At 31.4% G+C, this 21,746-nt stretch overlaps 1 protein-coding gene across 3 annotated transcripts; it reads left to right on the top strand.

Annotated features, from left to right (window-relative positions):
• The first annotated feature begins 15,242 nt into the window (after positions 1-15,242).
• Positions 15,243-21,501, top strand: LOC142612037 (homeobox protein knotted-1-like 3). 3 transcript variants are annotated; one of them, XM_075784180.1, is made up of 6 exons: positions 15,243-16,462; positions 18,873-18,993; positions 19,948-20,141; positions 20,216-20,347; positions 20,801-20,937; positions 21,023-21,501. In XM_075784180.1, the coding sequence occupies exons 1-6, from the start codon at positions 15,713-15,715 to the stop codon at positions 21,024-21,026; spliced, it is 1,338 nt and encodes a 445-aa protein (XP_075640295.1). In that variant the 5' UTR covers positions 15,243-15,712; the 3' UTR covers positions 21,027-21,501. The 3 variants fall into 3 exon arrangements, with proteins under 3 accessions (XP_075640295.1, XP_075640285.1, XP_075640292.1); XM_075784170.1 differs by having other exon boundaries at positions 15,322-16,462; positions 21,012-21,501; XM_075784177.1 differs by having other exon boundaries at positions 15,322-16,462; positions 21,015-21,501.
• Positions 21,502-21,746: the final 245 nt, after the last annotated feature.

A 21,746-nucleotide genomic window follows, 5' to 3' on the forward strand; every position in this document is an offset into this window, starting at 1 on the left:
AAACTTCTCCTCAATCCATATTGTTGTAAGTTATAACTATCTAATTATAAAGAAAAGAGTATATTGCATTGCATGTACTACAAATAACATTACTATACAGCAGGGTTAAGATTATTTTACTTATACTGCAAATATGCCTTAAATCTTTTTTTCTATTTGAATTGCAGCCTTAATTCAATGAATTTAGGTTAAGATAATATAAGTAAACCTGAACTAAGATTGGAATTTTATATCTCTACCTTTATTCCTTCTTCGTACAACGTATCAACACAAAAAATAAAATAAAAATATGAGTATGAATGCTTCCACAAAGCAGAACATTGTCTAGCACATAAAATCTAAAGTCTTTTACCCATGCATGAAACATTAAAAGCTCCCACTCAAGCCCAAAGTGGACATTTAATTTATTTTAATTAAGAGTCGGCATCTATGAAGACATTATCAACAAAATTCTAAAAAGACAAAGACACGGTGGCAAACCTTAGATAAGACTTTTTCCCACTCCCATAATATTATCCTTGTTTTTCTACATAATTAGGTGGACCCCAAGTTTATATTATAATTCAACCCCAACCTACCAAATACAAACCCCAATTATTATAATCAACCTGCTAAATATATTTTTTAACCATAATCTCTTTTTTTTTTTAATGATCAGTAAAAACACAAAAAGTGTAGCAAAGAGGACAACATGCGGGCTTCTCTGTTTGGCTCCCGTGGAAAACGTGTGGGCCCACCGGTGTCGTTCTAAGGGAATGCGTGGCACGATTTGATTCGTTCCCCCACGAATTGCACGTCTGGTAGTGGTAACAAAGGTCGTTGATGCTCCCTAGACCGCGTCTCACTGGATTCTTTTTTTTTAATTTTTTATGTTTTTGTTTTTTGACAAGTGTCACACAGCTAACCATCCACACACAAAGCCGTAGATATCTTGTCTTTCCACATAGAGAAAGTCTTAAAACTGTAGATATTTTGTCCGTCGGCATTGAAAAAGTGTCACTCACTGTTTATTATTATTATTATGAGAATTGTTAGTGGGTAATACTGTAATAGTAGCATAGTCGGCATTACAAGTCTGAATCCACTCTTTCATTACTTGCACCTATTGCACAGTTTAAAAATGGGATACAGTTTGCTTAAACCATAAGGCTGGAAATGAATAGATTCAACACCGAAAATAGCTATATATATATATATATATATATATATATATATATATATATATGTATATATTGTTTCTTTGACAGTTCTTTTAATGTACAACTTGATGACTGGAATGAACAAATTAACTTTGTCACACTTCCCAGCTCAACCTTAGAGGCAGGGACAGACTCAGGTGGGGCCCGAGTCCCCCTGCTCCTTTTTCTTTTTATATTTTTTATTTTTGTAGTTCATCCCCTTTCAAAACTTTCGCCTCCCCCTTCTCTAATTAGCCTAACCTAACTAACAATTATTCAACTCAAAAACTTAATAAAAACAATAAAAGCCTTCACAATAATAATTGTATTTAAGCAAAAAAACTATTTTATCACCAAAAAATCATGTGTTATTTGGAGAAATTAAACTAAATTTTTTGCAACTACAGTCTACAGTAAACTAATATAAATATCAGTTGACTGTAGCAAATTCTTAAAAATAATATATAATATTTTATTAAGATTATCTCTCTTTTTTTAATTAAAAAACTCAAATTCGCTCCATTTCTTTATTATTTTAATGAGTTTTTTTATATTATTTTAAATGAAGTGGTAAAAAAAATAAAATATTTGATGTTATATATATTGTAAAATGAGGTGGTAAAATAGATAAAGTAATTTTTTGAGGTGCTAAGAACTAATATTAATTTTTTTAGCATCGCTACTGTGAATGCTCTAACTTCAAAAATAAATAAAAATTCCTAGCTAGCCTAGTATTAAAAAATAACATTATTATTATTATTATTATTGCCTTTATTAGTAGGTGATTGCATCTTTATGTATTAAGAAATAATGATTTTGTGCATTTATAATTTGTTAACATTATATGGATGCCTATTTGGAGTTTTATTTTATTTTAATATTTGTAATTTTTTGCTTATATTCCAACCCCTCTAGCTTGAAATTTTGGATCTGTACCTGCTTAGAGTTAGAGGTAATTTAGCATGTAAAAAGAATGACGGAGGTCAAACTAACTTGTCCACCAACATGAGTGACTATCTCGATAAAGAATCTTGAGAATCACTTTTTTATGGCTAGTTTGGTTGGAGGACTAGGGAGTGGATTAGAGGAGAGTATGGTAGAATTGACCAGAATTTAGCTTAATTTTTGGTCAACTATACTCTAATCCTAAGAGTTTAATTCACCCTCATAATATCAAGGGTTTCCATTTAAAATTCTATTATTGGGCCACTGATTAATTGTTGGCACCATCGGTTTGATCCACTAGTCGTTGTCATCAAATATATGTGATTTCTTGGATGGAGCAAGCAACAACGGGTTTTTGGATGAGAGAGAGAGAGCTGCCCGTTGGATGGCATAAAAAAAAAAATTGCTGAATGTTATTTCACTTTGCTGCAGTACTTAGTAATGTTAGTTATTGTAGCAAACCAAATATATGTGCGTATAGTTTCTAAAATATATATATATATATGTGTGTGTGTGTGTGTGTGTTGAGGCATTAGTGAGCTTGTTATAGAGCAAGAAAAATGACTTTTGGTCCCTAGATTTTGAAAAAATTTGGGTTGTATTCTTTCTCATTAATTTTTTTTAGCTCGCTATAGGATTATGGTTTGAAATTCGGTGCAATTGGCTTCATGTGTTTAGATTAAAAGTTAAGAAATTAAATTTTAATTTCAACCATTGGAACTTATTGGACTCTATGACATAACCTAAGGGGTGAGAAAAAAAAGTTATCTCGGCCCTTGAAACTGATTGGACTCTATGACATAACCTATCTATTACTCCGAATCTTATTTCATAGGATACTAATCTATTTTGTTTTATTTGATTTATTTCTAACTCAAACTCTTAATTTTTTTATACAAGATTTTTCTCCAAATCGGTTTGGAGGAATCTACTCCAACCTATTAAGTGAAAACTCATTAATTCTACATGTATAATTTAAATAAGTCATAATCATATGACTAAAAGTTAATGTGGATAGTTTTATCAATGGCAATCTAATTGATTGGAGGAATTTTACTCAAAATTGGTTTGGAGCTTTTTTTTTTTTTTTTTCCATTTAAGACCTCTAACTTTAGTTTTTTTTTTTTAATTTAGTTATTTTATCGTGAGTTTCAGTTAGTTCAGTTAAAAAATATTTACAATTTTTAGTATTTGGTATGGTGAAAAATGCAACTTAATGGATTTTTTTTTTGGTGGTTAAGGATGAATAAGTCCAATAGAGTGAAATTGTTTTTTTTTTCCAAAAAATAGATATTACTGATCTCCAACATAAATAATCTCCATAACACAATTCCTAATAGTAATTTCTCTCTCTTTGCCCTCTTACATACTTCACAGGCTAATCGTTGATCGGCATTGACCAACATTGATTAACCGACCAATGTTGACTTTTTTCTAAATGGTAATTTTTTCATCAAACTTCTCATTTTTCTACTTAATTTTTCACAATAGTTGATTGTTGGGTTTTATAGTTTAGTAGGGGGATTCAACTTGACCCCATAGTTCAAGAGGGCAACGTCCATTAACCTATATAATAATTGTTGTAAGTGAAACAAGCATCGTAAGGTGCTCGTTAACATCACATTTTTTGGTAGCTTTTTAGATTTTTGGGCAACTTTTGACAATTGTTTTTAATCTCTTTTAGCAATTTTTTTAACAACTTTTTTCTCTTTCTTTTTTAAGTGAGACCCAAAAAGGAAAATCTTAACAAGCTATATATATATATATATATATATAATTAATTAAAAAATATTTACCTTCAAATAATCATTCTTCATTAAAAAAAAAAAAAAAAAAAAGACGGAGAAAAAAAAGTTGGAGATGACTAAGAAAAAGGCAAGATTACATCCAAAAATAACTTTACCTATATCTAAAAAAAAAAAACAAAAAAACATTATGCAATATGATCAATATCTTGGAAAAAAGGCAAAACTTAAATACAATTTATTAGGTGTTGTCTATTAAGTTCTTCAATTGAATTCAATCATAAAATTTATTGACCAATATAGTCAACATATATATATATATATATATATATATATAATTCTTTTGAAGGATAACTAAATTCAATAAAGTTCTTCTCCAATAATAATAATAATAATAACAACAACAACAATAATAATAATAAATTTAAGAATTTCCTTCAAACCTATTTTGGTGAAATCTACTCCAACCCATTTTGTGGCGGTTATAAAACCATCAACTTATATTATTTCAACAAGTTACATAATTTATTAAAAAGATCGTGCGACTAAAAGCACACATGAATAGTTATTGCAACTGCCATGTATTTGGTTGAATTATTTTTAATTTTTGTTTTTAAAATTAGTTGGGAGGTAAAAGTTACACGATTCAACCAGGGGCGGAGCTACATGTTAAGGTGGGGGGGGATGATTTTTGAAAATTTCTTTTTACTATATAGAAATATTTAATATTTTAATAATTAGCCCTCAAAAATGGGATTGACCCACCAACTATTTGAGCTGGTCTAATAATGTTCTTAAAAAAATTGTCCAATTTGTCTAGTAATTATAGAGAACGTATTAAAGTGGAGTTATGGTGTGCCTTTGTGTTAGAACTCCTTTCTCTCTCCCTTGTGTGTGTGTGTGTGTTTGTTTCTCCCAAAAAAAAAAATAGAGAACGTATTATTTCTCAAATTCATTTTTTTATGGTAAAATGTGTTCTCGTATTTTTTAAAGTTTTGGATCATTCATGTCTTTGAACACTTTAGTAATTCAATTGAAATTTTTTTACTCACAATGATAGACAATTTGGTAACTTATATTGAAAATGAAAATTGTAGGAATTTCACTATGGAAGATGGTAAAAGATTAATTTAATTCTATGAAACATTTAATTTTAAGAATTCATTATGAAAGATACTAATTTTTGCGTATGTGTATAGATGTATGTGTTTGTGTATGTGTATAAAAGTTTATATAAACTAATAAATTAGCAACATAAATTGGCTCCCCAAACAAAATTTTTTGGCTCCACTCCTACATTCAACAATGTTGTTTGGTGAGTGATTGAATATAATTGAGAATCTAAGATACTACACATATTAAAGCGGTGCATAAGTAGTTTCGCCATTAGCAAAAATTGAAATATAACGAAAGAATGAATAATTCTTATTAGTTCTTCTTTTAACCTTCTATTTTTTTTTTTTTGATACAAGATAGAATTCTACTCTAGCCTAATCTAAGTGTATATGTGTGTGAACCTCCCTCCTGAAGACTTGAACCCCAGCCCTTGCCCTCCACACTCCACAAGCACTTGTACTTGTGGAGTGACTATCGCACCAAGAGTGTGCGGTGGTTTTAACCTTCTAATTTAAAATACAAAATAAAAGGTCAAATTGATGGTCAAACCCATAATGATTTTTTTTTTAAAAATCTAAAACCCGTAAGGAAAGATTTTAATAAACTGTAACATGACAAACAACAAACCTTACCACCTCGGACGAGAAAAAAAAATACAAACAAACAAACAACAACATTAATTAAAGTGCCATCAAGTTATGCTCTACATCAATTTTAGAGCATTTGCATCAGCTTATGAAGAAATTTTTGCCTATTTTAGAATAAAAACCTATTTATTATATTTTACATACTCAAATTTTAAAATATCTCACATTATATTATCTATTTTACACTACTTTTCATTAAAATATCATTTTTTTTTATTGATTTTTTAATTATTTATCTTTCTTACATACAACAACCACTATCCACTCTCTTTTTTAACTCTTGGAATATGTAAAAAAAGAATAAAAAAATAAATGCAAATGAATAGTGTCAGTGTAACTTTTCACGGTAATTGTAACAATCATGTATTTTTACACAATTTTACATAAACCGATATTGATAAATTTTAGATTTCATTAGCTAAATTGTGACAATTTTTTTATTATACAAGCAATGATGCGAGTGCTATTGTGATCTAGCTACTTGATGTCTACTTAAAATTATGTTTAAAATTAAATTCAAAGTAAGGGAACGGTATGAGTTCCCTTCTTACTCGAAAAAAGTAAATATTATTCTAATAAAAAAAAAAAACACAGACAAAGGCGTAGATAGAATTAATGAGAGAGTGCCAGTAAAAAAAAAAAATTGTGCAAGAATTTCCTAGACTACAATATTTATCATACTTTTTAAGTCGCAAATTATGAATGGTTATTTATCACTCTTACATGAATTTATTTGTTTTTCCACCATTTATATTCAATAACATCAAAATTATGATAAAAGTGGTTGGAGAAGAGTTATTATGTACAAATTCTCTACACATGCCATTCACATTTAAAGATCTAAACTATATATGGGATAAAATTCAGGAAAGTGTTAATAAATATTTTAAAAATATTGGTTTAAGAACTATTTTTAAAAACACTATGTAGGAAAATAATAAATCAATTAATATTTTTCGTTAATTTTTTATATTTTTAATGAAAGTAGTGAGGTTAAGGGGGTGTTTGGTTTGTGTTTTCAAACAACAATTTTTAATTTTTAAACAACATTTCACATATTTTCACATACTTTTTCATCCACACGTATTTTTATAAATATTTTCAAATAACAATTTTCAATTTTTAAACATATATACCAAACGGGCCTAAGAATTTTCTAATATTATTTAGAGTTGTATTAACGGGCACCGTAAGGTGCCCGTTAACAACATACTTTGAGATAATTTTTTAGTAACTTATTCAACTTTTTGGTAGTTTTTCAGTTTTTAGCAATTTTTTTTAACTTTATTGATAATTTTTTTGGGATAGTTTTTTAGTAACTTTTTCAACTTTTTGGTAGTTTTTCAGTTTTTAGCAATTTTTTTTTTATATCTTTTTTGATATTTTTTTTAATTTTTTGAATAAAACACAAAAAAAAAAAAAACGTTAACAAATACTGTGCACTGTTAACATTTCTCTCTTATTTATTAACAATTGCCTTTAACAGAATCTATTAATGCATGCTGACAGAGTTCTAGAAAATCTAGCAGGGGTGAGAAGGACAGGATCTAATAGTAGGAAATTAGTTACGTAAGCCTTTTTACTGAGTTGCTCTGCCGTTTGGGTGACGGCAGGGTCTGTAAAAAGAGAAATAAATATGGGAAGGGGCGCGCACATTCACCCATTCATACATACAATTCTTTACAAATCACTGAATAGCCAATAGGTACCACCGGAGGGGACCAGCCATTAAAACCACACAATCTCTCTCTCTCTTTTCTCCAGTGGGCCCTAGGGGGACCATCTACAGTTCACATTGATTAAGCCGGCGGCTGTCAGAGAAGTCAAAATTCCAGGTGGTCCCAACCTGTATCGATTCTCCACGTGGACGGCTGTGATACGCTATTGTGGCGCGTGCTTCGAACCGGTCCCCACTAGTGGTCCAAGCGACCAGGGCTCGACGCGTGTCTTTGTGTCTTTGTCCCGCGAGTGGCGGAGAGAGTAGCGACGTAAATCATGGTCCCCCCCACCCTCTGTTCTCTTCTCTACTCTCGACTCGCGATGCTTCTATTTCTTCTTTTCTTTACCGGCTGCAGCCGGTTTTGAAACCAAAATTTATTTTAACAAATTTTAGTTTTGACAACGTTAATATCATTTGTCTTTATGTTCGAGTTTTTCAATCGCTTTTTTTTTTGAGAATCGAGTTTTTCAATCGCTAATTGGTCACTCTATCATGGAATGACGTGGAAGCCACGCTCCTAGAGTTCGGGGACACTGGTAACGACTACTCTGCCATGGCCACTACGCTTTATGGATACAAATCACAAAATTAATCAATAGTTTCGCTCTGTTTGTTTCAATAATGATATTTTTTTTAAAATTAGTCATTTTTTAAGAAGTATTTTCTTTAAAATTATCTCATTTTTTAATATTTGGTAGTAACTTTAAATGAGTTGAAAAATAAACTTCTAACTTCCTTTATTTAGTTTGCTGTGAGATAGAGTTGTTTTTCAAAAAAAATTAATGGAAAACAATATCTAAAAATAAGACATACTTTTTATGTTGATCAAAAATAGTTTTCCTTTTACTCATTTTTTTTTATACTACCAAACATTGAAAAATAAGAAAAATTATCTTTACACGAGATTTTCCATTGAAACAAACGGAGCGTTTGTTATTAGTGGAATTATTTACGTATTGCAAGTTATCAATGATCGAACTATAATTTCTTATTTTGGAGTTAAAACTTAAAAGTTTGTGTTCCTGTCATGTCGAAGTAATAAGGATATTTGAAGTGATTTTTTTTTTTTTTTTGGGTGGATTGATTGACTCTATACCACGTTATTTTTGTGATTTTTCAAGCAATTCATATATTCTTTTCATATATCAATAAGATGTACTTTTCAAAAAATTTGTAATTGGACAAACTTTGAGTTTTTTTTTTTTAATTTACTACACGGAAAAATATACAACTTTTCATGCATATTATTTAGATCAATTACATAAATTATTTTTAAAATCATGTAATTAAAACTTAATATAAATATAGGACTGTGAGGGGGCAAAATTGCCCCCTAACTCTTCCAAACACACCTTCAATTACTTACAATGTCATATATTTTAAGTAACACCTGTATAAAAATTAAGAAAAATTATAAAACATAGTAAAGTTTACAATTTTCGCCACAACTCACAACTAACATTGTCCAAAAAATAAAAAGAGAAAGCACTTCCACTGTTATGAAATAGCCTACACTAAAGAAAAAGAAAAGAAAAGAAGCTTTCCTCAAGCTGACACACCAAACTATATCACCATTTCCCCTAATTCACTACTCTTAAATAGCATTTATTATTTGCCGTTTATTCTCAAAATAGCATTTATCTTAAGTAGTTTAGTTTTGATCAACCACTCTATTATTTACCGTACTTTTCTTCCCCCCTTTTTTTTTTCTTTTCTTTTGGTAATTATAAAATTCTATGAACACAACCCTTTTGCAATAAATTATATAATTGCAAAAATGGTTATTTGTGAATGGTGAACACAATCAACACTTATGGACCCACTACTTTATTTTTATATTTTCACAATTCACCGTTAACTATTTCAATTGTTATAAATTTACTGTAAAAAACTTATTTACATTATTATATCGAAATTTCATTAGTGGGTCCCAAATTATACATACAAAAAACTACTTAATGTCTTTTTACAATACTAAAACCCTAAATAATCCACTGTTTTTTTTTTCCCTCCTTTATCTCTTGACTTTTTCACCGTTTAAATTTATTGTTTTAGTTATAAACCCAAATTTTAAATACTTAGAATAATACATAGAAAGTAATGTTTGAATTCTAAATATTTTTTAAAAGCAATCAAGACAGTGAGACATGTATACAATTTTGCAAATATATTGCTATACTCTTAACACTTTTAGATTGATTTATTTTCTCAATTTATTTTAAGGAATCAAATTATATGTCTAAATTTTATGAAGTTAAATTAATTTCTTACTTTTCTTTAGAGCAAGATTAATTTTTTACTTTGATTGTTAGTAACTATAATTGATTATTTTTGTTTCTTGTTTTAATAATATGAAATATATACTTGTTGTTACAACTGTTTATTTCTTTTGTTATTCTTATCGATATTTTAAGATTAATTTTGCTTTTACTATTGTTTTTTAATATTGCTCTCTCTGAACAGAAACCTTGGCTCTACTATTGCATGGATGATTTTTTTTTTCAATTGTCACATAGTAGATTAGAGCAATATAGCATGTTTAAAGCCAAACTTTTTTCTTTGTAATTTTCCTTGTAACTATTTAAATGACAACTCACAACTCCACTGTAAGTCTCGTAGCTTAGGTGATTAAATATCGACAATCTCCACCTTAAGATTCGCAACCTTAGCTTGTGGAGTGGGATTTCTTTTCCACATTCCTTGTATTGGATTCTTGTGGTAACCACTTTAGGTAGCAACAAGGAAGTCAATACCGTACCGGAGGCCATACCGATTTGACCACCGGTACGATATATTTCGGATACCGGTCAATACCGGTGTACCATTTTGGGTTTACCGCTATTTTATACACACACACACACACACACACACCAAAATCTCTAGAACCATATTTATAAGCATATAATATTTCACTTATATTATAGTAAATATAAAAGTTTATCATAAAATATTACCTCAATTCAGAACAAATTATTCATAATTTTAGACTTTAGTATCAATTAAAAGAAAAAAAAAACACAATATAAAAAATAGAAAGCTTAGTTGTTTATTGCATACTAAGAAAACAAATAATACTAATAAGTTAATGTAAATAAGTTACCATTATGCCTTTACAAAAATTCAAAAATTACAAAACTAAAAAAAAAAAAAGTTTTTTTTCTGTACTGGCCGATACGTTCGGTATCGGCCGATATTACCCGAAATTGGCCGGTACGCGGCCGGTACGGCCGGTGTTTTTTCCGGTACAAAATAGAAGTGTACTGGTACCGGTGCACTAGCCGGTACGGTATGTACCGGCCGGTACGCCTGGTATCGGTACGGTATCGACTACTCTGGGTAGCAATTCTCACAACATTTAACTATTTGAATCACACAAAATTAATTTCCATTCTTGCCTATAGAACAACACATATTGCACGTCCCTTGTACACCCAAAAAAAAAAAAAAAATCAATACTAACACCAAAATTATAAAAAATAAAAAAAAAGTCATTACAATATTTATAGATTAGATCATTATTAATATAATCAATTTATAAATAATCTTTCTTTTTAAATTGTCAAACATTATTACACAAATTCTTGGTCAAAATATGTTAGTTACATTGGTCTATAGAACACTAATAGGTGAGTTTATTTTATTTTATTTTATAATAAGCTTCTGAATTTATCAAATAAGAGAAACAGTGTTTACATCATAATTTTTTTTTTTTTTTTTTTAAGTGTTTACATCATGAAAGCAATTGCTCTTCAATTCCATTAATAGGTGAGTTATAGTTGCATCCAACTTCCTCGTTTAAAATGACAATACGGAGAAACTATAAATTTTAGAAATTGATGTGATAGAATGTGAAACGTTTTATTTGCTCAACATACCCTATTTGTCATAGTTTTGACCACAATTATATGTAGAAGTGATCCAATGTGAATGATAGACAATCACTTTTACATTAATAAATAACTTTTCTTTCTATTTTTTTTCTAACATTTCCCTTGCTTTTAGGCTATGTTTGGTTCGAGAGAATAGGAGAGAAGGGAAAAGAGAAAGAATTCATTTTCCTTTGATTAGTTAAAGCATTCGTATCATCTCGTACAAAAATTCATGTCCATTTTAATTAGCACAAGAACTTACTTTTATATTCTTACACAAACAATCTTAAAAAAATACCCAATTCATATTATTTGTCCAAAAAGTTTATTTCAATAAAATATATTCATTTTTTATTGCTTACTTCAACCCTCTTAAAAAAAAATACCCAAATCATATTATCTGTCCTAAAAATTTATTTCAATAAAATATATTCATTTTTTATTACTTACTTCAACTCTCTCTCTCTCTCTGAGCCACCTCCACAACAGAGCATGCATCTCGTTCACTGCCACAACCACAACTACAACCCGCCAAACCAAAGCTCACACCCACAATAGCACAAACAAAGCACAAACAACAAATCAATTAAAGGAAATCTCATACGAAATCCACATACTTGAAACCCCCATTCAATTTTCCCTTAAGATTAACATAACCCAAATATATTTGAAATCAAAATTCAAGCCAAGCACATGCAAGCAACATCAAATCTTAACAACCAAACCAAATCAAAATTTCCAACCCCACAAAACAAACAAATAGAAAATATAAGAAATTTTAAGAAAAAAAACTGTGACTCTAATGGTGGTGGCGTCATTATAAATTGATGGTAGTTATGGTTGCATGGGATTGGTTGTGGCTGAGCTCAGTTTGGCCATGGAGGCTTTGAGAAAGGCTAAGATGAGAAAAGAAAAAAAAAATACTCATTTTACATAACTACAACAATCATGTATATTTACACAGTACTGTAGTTTCTCCATATTTACACATCTTTATATGAGTCTAGTCTAAGTAATTTTTTTTTTAAATTTTCCCTCCAAATCCATAAATTACTCTAATGCTTTTGAAATTTTTGATATTTTTTTTGGGTGAAATGAGTTTTATATCATTGTAATTAATTATTAATTTATAATGATAAAATAGTAAAATAATATTTTTACTTTATTTTGTTATCTTTCTCTTTCTTTGATTCCGTTAAACCAAATATATCTTTAATTTTAAGTAATATTACAAACACAACTTAAATCACAGTCTATTTAGGTGGCGAAATGGAACTGGAGGGGCAATTGTGATAAAGTTGTGATTTTACCTAACATTTCTATAATTTACTTTGCTTTGGGCGAAAACACAGCTAGTGTGGTTTTGTGACAAGTGACAATTAAGAGAAGTATAAAGTATAAACACGAAACAGTAGTCACACGAGATCAACAGTTTGAAATAACGTCCAACACTTGCTCGGTCGTACGGAAAAACCTGCAACCAGCCCAACTACCTACAAACGTATACGCTTGGTCCGGACGTAATCCCCACTGTGTTCTCCACGCGCTTCACGTCCCAAGCTCCTAAACCTACCAAAACCTATAAGTAAGGTCCGTTTAGATGTAGCTGAAACTGAAAACTGAAAAATACTGTAACAAAATAATTTTTTAATGGGTAAAAAACACTGTTTATGCTTAAAATTACTGTTCATTGGCATAAAATCACGGTTCATGACCAATGAACAGTACACAATGCGCGTTCCAGTGAAGAAAAAAAAAAAGAAAGGGAAGGGGCTGAAACGCCACAGTACACAATGCGCGTCCCAGTGAAGAAAAAAAAAAAAAGGGCAGGGGCTGAAACGCAGACGCTGAGCGTTTTAGCCCCTCTCAAACGCACTCTAAATAAATATAATTTTACCAGCGTGTGCCCAAACATATATTGGTAAACTATTTTAAAATTTTTTTATGAAAAAAAGAAAAAGTGATTAATTATTTTGACAATTTTTTTTTATTGGAAGACAGCTCTTTAAATTCTCTGTAAAAATTATCTAAAAATAAATTATTAACATATGCTATAAGAATATCCATTAATTGGACCGAAATAGAAAAAAAAAGGTTCTAATTTCACAATATTTTTATATTAACTTATAAATGTTAAGTTATTACTAGTTTTAACTCAAATATACGACTGAAATTGATTTTTTGCTCGCCAGTAATAATCAATAACAATTAATACTTAAAAATTATTGCTAAAGTAATGTAAAAATATTGTAAGCGTAACATTGCAAGATTGTTTTGTTTTGCCACGTTTATCATCCTCTTCCGTTTGATCATTACTCAATCAACCTTGCATCAAATGAAGGTCCAAGCAGAAGATACGCATAACTTTTCAACTTTTAAAAAACAAATTTTTTTGAGGTTATTTTTACTGCTAAAAAAGTGAACATCATGTCAAGAATTATATTTTATTAACCACAGTAATATGGTAATAATCAACATTTAACTTAATGAGAGGGTGAGACTCACAATCAGTTCTTTGGTACATCCTATCAAAAAAAGAAAAAGGTTCTCTAGGAGGTACCTCTCAATTCCTCGCTCCATTCCTCTGTTTTCAGAATAAAATTTTAAATCCTAATGAAATAATATATTTTGAAAGAGCCAATTTTTTTTTAATGTTTAATTTACACAACTATTTTGTCCATTATGCTAAATTATAATTATTCCATCTAAATATGATATTAACAGCTATTTTTCTAGTCTTAAAAATTGATTTTATTTTCTTAAAATATAATTGTTTGAATTAAAATATTGCTAAATATTTTTTGTTATACATTTTTCTTTTCTCATTAATTATAGGACAAAAAAGAGAAATGAGAGGAGATGATAACAATAAGTGAATTATAGAACCCATTTTAAAATATGGAATATGTTAATGGGCGTTCGGTTGTAGTTGTTTAGGAGGAATTGAGTTTATCTTGTTACATTGAAAAGTATCAAAAGTTAATAAACAAACAGCTTATATTATGTTACTTTATAGAAAAAACCTACCGATTACGATAAAAATTTCACCTTAACCAATGCACTTTTACACTAGTTAACCGAACCCTTAAAACATAACCATTTATCTATTATTATAAAATATTAATTAAGTCAATATATTTTGTTAATAGTTAAAATTAGACAATAGTATAATGCATAAAAAAATGTGTAATGTAGAATTCTCCCTAAATATTCTAGTACCAAGTAGTTTATTCTTCCTCCTAAAAGACATAAAATTTGTTAACACTCTTATGTGATATTATCTAATTTTTTTTCCACTCTCACATTGTAAGAGCACTAGCATCCGGGGATGCAAAAAAAAAAAAAAACTATTTTGCATCCTCAAATACTACTTTATCTATATTAATAACTTATTTTATAATTCACCCTACATCTCAGTTTTTATTTTTATATACTACCCAATAAAATAATATAAACTACCTAATAAAATAATTAAAAATATTTTTCTCTATCTCTTTCCTACCACTATCTTTTTCTTTTCACACATAATCATTAGATTAATTTTTTTTTTAACAACCTATGAATAGTAAGGTTGTATATATGCAACCTTATTATTCATAGGTTGCAATTTCTTTTAAGTATACAAACCTAAATAGAGTGAGTTTTTACTGTTTCAGGCAGTAAAATGGCAACTGCGGGCAAAAATTACATAGGAAGACCAATATGGAATATGCTATGAAACAAGTCACATTGACAAAAATCTAAATAATCTTAATATATATATTTTTCTTCTAACCCTATATGATAGGATTGGTCGATAAACTTCAGGACGTGTACAAAACCAATTCCTTGAAATTATGTTTATAAATATACTAATAATATTATTATATAATAAAAAGGGTTACCTCATTAGTCATTATCGTATTTACTTCCCTTAACTCCTTTAACCTTGTTGAAAAGTTGAAAACCATCCGATCATTTTCATACTAGAGTAGAGTTTCCCTAACCTTATTACATCACCTGAAAACCGCTCTCATCACAAAAAACCACCTACCCTTCTCTCTCTCTAAAATCTCTGCTTCATTTTCTCTCTCCAAACATCCCCCTTGTTCGTTTTTAGTAACCCTCTTATCATCTCTTTCTTTCTCTCTCTCAAAGTCTCAACCTTAATTTCTTTCTTTCTTTTACACTAGCAACTTTCTCTCTCCAAAAAACTCACAGTCACAGACTATATCTCTTTGTCTGTCTTGTCGGTCTGTCTCTCTCTCTCTCTTTATCTCACTGCTACAACTGCAACACCAACACCTTTCCATCTCCCTCGTTTATCTAATCTTGAGAGAGATAGCTTCATCTCTCTCTCTCTCTCTCTCTTTGTATAACAAGTAGTCTATATCTTTCCCTACCACTACCTCATCACCATGACCAAATTACAATCAGCATCCTCATAAATCTCTCTTTCTCTATCTCTTTTCTCTTTCTCTTTCTCTTTTTCTCTTAATAAATTCATTCGTTCATGGCGTACCACAACCATCTCTCCCAAGACCTCCCTCTTCACCACTACTCAGAGCAACACCACCAAACCATACCCCACCCTTCTGACCCGAACTCAAAGCCCGGGTCCGACCACCACACACCCAATTGGCTAAACAGCGCTCTCTTACGCACCCAATCCCAATACAACGACACCACCACCACCACCAACAATAACAACAACAACAACAACAACAACAGCGCCGCCACAAACAACACCAACACCAATTTCCTCAACCTCCACACAGCCTCCGAATCCGCCTCCCAATCCTCAAACCAATGGCTATCACGCCCTATCCTCCACCGTAACCACAGCGATGTCATCGATGACGTGGCTGGAGACTCCATGATCGCCGCCTCCATGTCACACGAATCAGCAGAAAACAAGAGCCACCACCACAGCAACAACAACGACAGCTTGAACCAGAACAACAAGAGTGATCATCAAGCAATGGGAGTTGGAGTTGTGGTAGAGAGTAGTGGTGGTGGCGGTGGAGATGGAGTGATGAACTGGCAGAATGCAAGGTACAAAGCAGAGATTCTGACCCACCCACTGTACGAGCAATTGCTATCTGCACACGTGGCGTGTCTTCGGATCGCCACGCCAGTCGACCAGTTACCAAGGATCGATGCCCAACTCGCTCAGTCACAGAATGTGGTCGCTAAGTACTCAGCTCTCGGACATGGGACTCAGCCTTTGGTTGGGGACGACAAAGAGCTTGATCAATTCATGGTATGTCCTTTTTCTCTCTCTATTGTCGTTTTGTGTTTCAAAATTTTCTTTTATTTTTCTAAACTCTGTCATCAATGGTTGATGTTATTTATTAGTTTTTAGTTATTTCCACTCCCATCTTTTGTGCGCGTTAAAGGCGTACAGAAATTTATGTACTTTTTGTTATTTATTTCATTTTTCTTTTTTAGCTTTTTGTTTCTATGTGCTTCAATTTAGTTGGAGCTCAAAAAAATTCATTCGGAGAAAGTTTACTCTGAATGACATTTCACCCACTATGTATGTATGTATGGATTTTTTGGTGATTGAATTGTGAAGTGTGATGCACCGACAAATATGATTGATCCACTTTGTTTGCGTGAGGAATGGTTAATTGGCAATGACAAGAAAGACCACATCGTTGTTCATATAATTACATTCAAATTTTAAAAAGGGTGGGTTGGGTTTTTTTTTTTTTTTGGTTGGCTTGTAATTTGAAATGGACGGTGTAACTCTTTTTAGTAGTGATAATTTTCTGGTGGTACCAAATGGTTTGATAGATTTTGCTAGTTAAAAAGGCCTTTTCCTTCTTTGGGCATGGATGTTGCAACTTGCAACTCTTTTTATATTGAGCAAATAAAAACTTGCGTTGTGTGGTACATCAATTTTGAAGCTTTGGTGGGTATGGGAAGCTGTTAAGTTCCTATCGATTGAGCTGAGGCAAAAATTAAAGAGAGGAACATTAAATAAACAGAAAAATCTTGACATAGTTCACTGTCACACTAGATAGCCTTGCCTCTAGGACTGAAAGCAAATTAGATGTTTTAATGATAGATATTACTCAATTTTTTTTTTTTTTTTTTTACTTTTTTTCCTGAACACCATTGATGGGAACTGGGAAGTCCCTTATTAAACTTTTGGTAGAATGCAATTTCCACCACATATCTTTCTTCAAAGTCAAAGCCTAAAAGGCTAGGAATAGCAACTTATAGTTTCTCAGCCCAAAAAATGAAAGGAAAAAGAAAAAGGGACCTAACAGATATTTTCTCATAGAAAATTATATCTAGAAAGAAAATATGAAAATTGCTGAAGTTGTCAAGGTAACTCAGGATTCTGTTCCTGCAAACTTAGGGTGTGAAACATTGTAGTAATTGTGATTGAATAAGAGGAGGAACCTTGATTGATCAATGTAATCACTCAAACATCCATGTTGATGAGTAGAAGATCGAGAGCTTTTGTGAATGAATAAAGATTAAAAATTGATATCTATGAATGGGAGAGAATAACAATCCCTGTGCTCGAAAGTTATATTCAGGGTATCTGAGTTTGTTTTCAGCTGGAATCAGAACACTTGAGGTTTCTTGTAAATCTTACGATGAATTTAAAGGCAGCCCAATGTGATGAATTTTCATTTGAATGAAAATTAATTCATGATGTATTCTTTTTATGGATTTTTAGATGTCTTTTGGAAAACTTTGACTGAATTCTTCTTAGAATCTCCACTATGATGAAATCTTAGACTGGGGGGAGAGTAACAATTTCCTCTCCTAATGATTATGTACTTACGTGCTAGGTTAGTTTCAGAATGCTAAAAATAACAATTGCTGATTCTCAATCAGCTTTAAAGGTCATTTGAAATCTTGCAAGTATGCAGCAAGGAGATGTGCTGGACTACTAGATTCAAGTATGAAATATGTTGTAATTTATGATACTTCCCTTAATTGAAACTTTAAGCTTGCATTTGGTATTTTCAATTCATTGGACTCTTGGTGTAACTTAGGAAATTAATGCTTCAAAATATGTCTCCTAATTGCAGTATGATATTAATGGAGTTGTAACTCTGGTGAAGTCTAGATATACAAATGAAATTCAGATATTTTCACTTATGCTAAGATTAAACTAATGTACAACCAACCAGAAATGTTTTTCAGAAATAATATCTCAATTCTCATACACTGTTTTCAGTATCTCAACAGGCATGCGCAAAAGCACAGCAATGCATAGATCGCATAGCCATCAACATAACAGGAAACTGAAAATTTCTTGAAAGATTATTAATTTAACTTCTGAATGCATGAGATGGGTACTTCTGGTATGCAAGCAACATTATTTGGAACCATATGCTCTTTATTCAGAGTTTCATTAGCTATATTTTCTACTTTTTTCTTTTGATGTTGGAACAGATTTATCCATGTTTAGCTTCAGAGAAAGAGATATTATTAGTAAAAAATTTGTTTCTGCCATTAGTTATATTTCTAATCAATAAGGTGTCAATGAGTTACGGGGACTACTTAGCTATTGATTTAAGCTTGTAACAGTTCCATGCCTGCTTGTCCCACACACCCATCCCTTGCTCTTCCTATGCCCATTTTGTAAATTGTCTTATCATATGATAGAATCAGAATTTTGATCTTCACTTGGCTTGTTATTGCAGACACATTATGTTCTGTTGCTTTGCTCCTTTAAAGAGCAACTTCAACAACATGTTCGAGTCCATGCAATGGAGGCAGTAATGGCTTGCTGGGAGATTGAGCAATCCCTACAAAGTTTAACAGGTGATGTTCTGTAATGAGATCCTATTTGATTTGATTTGATTTGATTTTTTTTTTTTTCATTTCTAGTGGATGTTGCATGCTAGCATAAAAAGGTTAAGAGGGTTGGAAAACTCTTTCAGCTGCTTGACTTTGATTGCTTACTTGCTCAAATTGCTGTTTGTTGTTCTTCGCAGTTGAAACTAGCACAGGTAGTTAAAACGTGATGAATTTAATTCTTCAATGTTTGTCCTTGGCATGGTTTGTGGTCAACTAACCCCCGCAACACAATAAATTAATTCAACTTGTTGATCATGCCAATGAATTCTTAGAAAAATGAGTGGTGAAATAATTTTACTTGAAAAAACCAACTAGTCCTTAATGTGATACACCTATGGTTCTTTAGATGTATTTACACATCTTAAATATTTGATCCAGGGATTAAATATGATAGGGTGGTGCCTCATCAAGTTTGATAGTGCCATGTCTAATCAAAGTGGTCATTTGGAGCCAGGGCAGGGGGAAGTTGGATGCTTTACTATAAGCAGCAGTGTCAAATACCCTATACTTGATAAAATTCTTTAATATTGAGCTGCTCATTTAAATATATAATTCTTCACATGAAACAACTTTAGAATTTTAATTTTGTAGATTATTTCCATAGCTTCTTTGTAATTTTGTGTCATGACCACTTAAAATCTCCATCTCTGGCTATGATTCATTGAATTTACCTGTTACTGATTCCACTTATCCTTTTGAAATGATCATCTGTTACATAGCAATTTTATGAGCTGTGATCTCTGCTTTCTTTGGGAAAAGGATGTTATATTTTTCAAAAAAGTTAGTTCCAAAAAATACCTTAAAAGGCTGTGTTTTTGCTACAATTAGAAATAAACTTTTATACCATAACTGTAAATAATTGCATGTGATTATCATGAATACCAAAGCTAAAATTACTTTTACATGCTGCGTGAACAGGAGTTTCCCCAGGTGAAGGTACAGGTGCAACAATGTCTGATGACGAAGATGACCAGGTAGATAGTGATGCCAACTTGTTTGATGGTAGTTTGGATGGCCCAGATACCATGGGATTTGGTCCTCTTATCCCAACAGAGAGTGAGAGGTCCTTAATGGAGCGTGTGAGGCAAGAGTTGAAGCATGAACTGAAACAGGTAATTGATGGAATATTTTGTTGCAAAGTCTTATTACTTGTTCATCATTATCAATTAGTATTGTTTTTTTATAGGGTTACAAGGAGAAAATTGTAGACATAAGGGAGGAAATTTTACGAAAGAGAAGAGCAGGAAAGCTTCCTGGGGACACAACCTCTGTGTTAAAATCTTGGTGGCAATCACATTCGAAGTGGCCATATCCTACTGTAAGTTTTTTGACAGTTAGAATTGGTTGAGCAATCGTTCTGAACCTACTAATTTGACATCATAAATCCCTTGCTGCATCCCAAGCATAAGCTAGATTCACTAAACACCCAACCATGTATGGGGTATGTCAAAAGGTACAAACTTTCCCACAAAATAGTAAACATCCAACCATGTATGGGGTATACTCTAGTTAAAAGCCTCAAATTTTCCCTTCAACAAAATTGTGTACAAAATTATCCTCCCTCAAATTTATAAGAAAAGGTGCATATGCATGCACAAAAACACAAACATTACCACATACATACTATATTAGTATGTAAATTACAAGCTGAAACTGTTTCTTTTTCAAAAACCCTTCAATGAGTAAGCTGCTTCCAAGTTAATGTTAGTTATGTCAAACAAATGCGGGAAATGTTTCCCTCATCAATACCTTAAATTCTATGAACTTTCAGGAGGAAGATAAGGCAAGGTTGGTACAAGAGACTGGTTTGCAACTAAAACAGATAAATAATTGGTTCATCAATCAGAGGAAGAGGAACTGGCACAGCAATCCTTCAACTTCCACAGTCTTGAAGAGCAAACGCAAAAGGTATTCTAATCAAAGAATTTCTGTTTATTAGTTTAGATTTCTCATGAGCTTTACACCAACAATAATTCGAAAAGAAGTAATGCAGGTGAAAATAGCGGTGATCGTTTTATGTAAATGGAAGAAAATCCTAGAACCATTCCTCAAATGATCTCTGTTCATGCTTCTTCTCAAGTGATCAACCCAACATTACATAAAAAATTGTGACAGTAGAGGGCTTCTTGGTATGGCTGTGGGCTCAAGTAAAATACCCATATTTTGGTTCTTCAAAAAGAGAGGCTGGCAGAGAGGATGAGGTTATATTGATGAACCCAGTTTGTGACATTTAACAGATATGCTAAAAGGCTTCAGACAGTGAGTTGCATATGATGCCAACCTCATTAGGAAGTTCAGTATTTAGGAATTATATTACTGAAACTGAATTGGATGCATTGGTGGGGTTATGATTTTTGTTTACTTTCTTCATGCCTGTGAATAAAATAGCGAGAGGGTGTGGGTGTACAGTGTAATAATCTGTGCATGGTACCTTACAGTTTTTATACTAGTGATTATAGCTTTTTGAAATTATATTGTAGAGTTAAATTTGTATGGCATTTACGTTTTTACAGTTTATTGATGGACCTGATTCCCCTGCAACCAAATCTGATTACATAACTCGGCATGAAATCTTTAAAATATGATGTTTATCATGTATTTTCCTCCTCTTTTAACTTGTTTGTAAAGTGACTTGGTATGATCAGTTTAATTGCAGTTGTTGACTGATACCGTGCACGACCATCGAGTCAAATTGGGAAAATGTATTAGCGAATTGC

Source organism: Castanea sativa, chromosome 1 (genome assembly GCF_040712315.1).
Source record: "Castanea sativa cultivar Marrone di Chiusa Pesio chromosome 1, ASM4071231v1".
Classification (NCBI taxonomy): domain Eukaryota; kingdom Viridiplantae; phylum Streptophyta; class Magnoliopsida; order Fagales; family Fagaceae; genus Castanea; species Castanea sativa.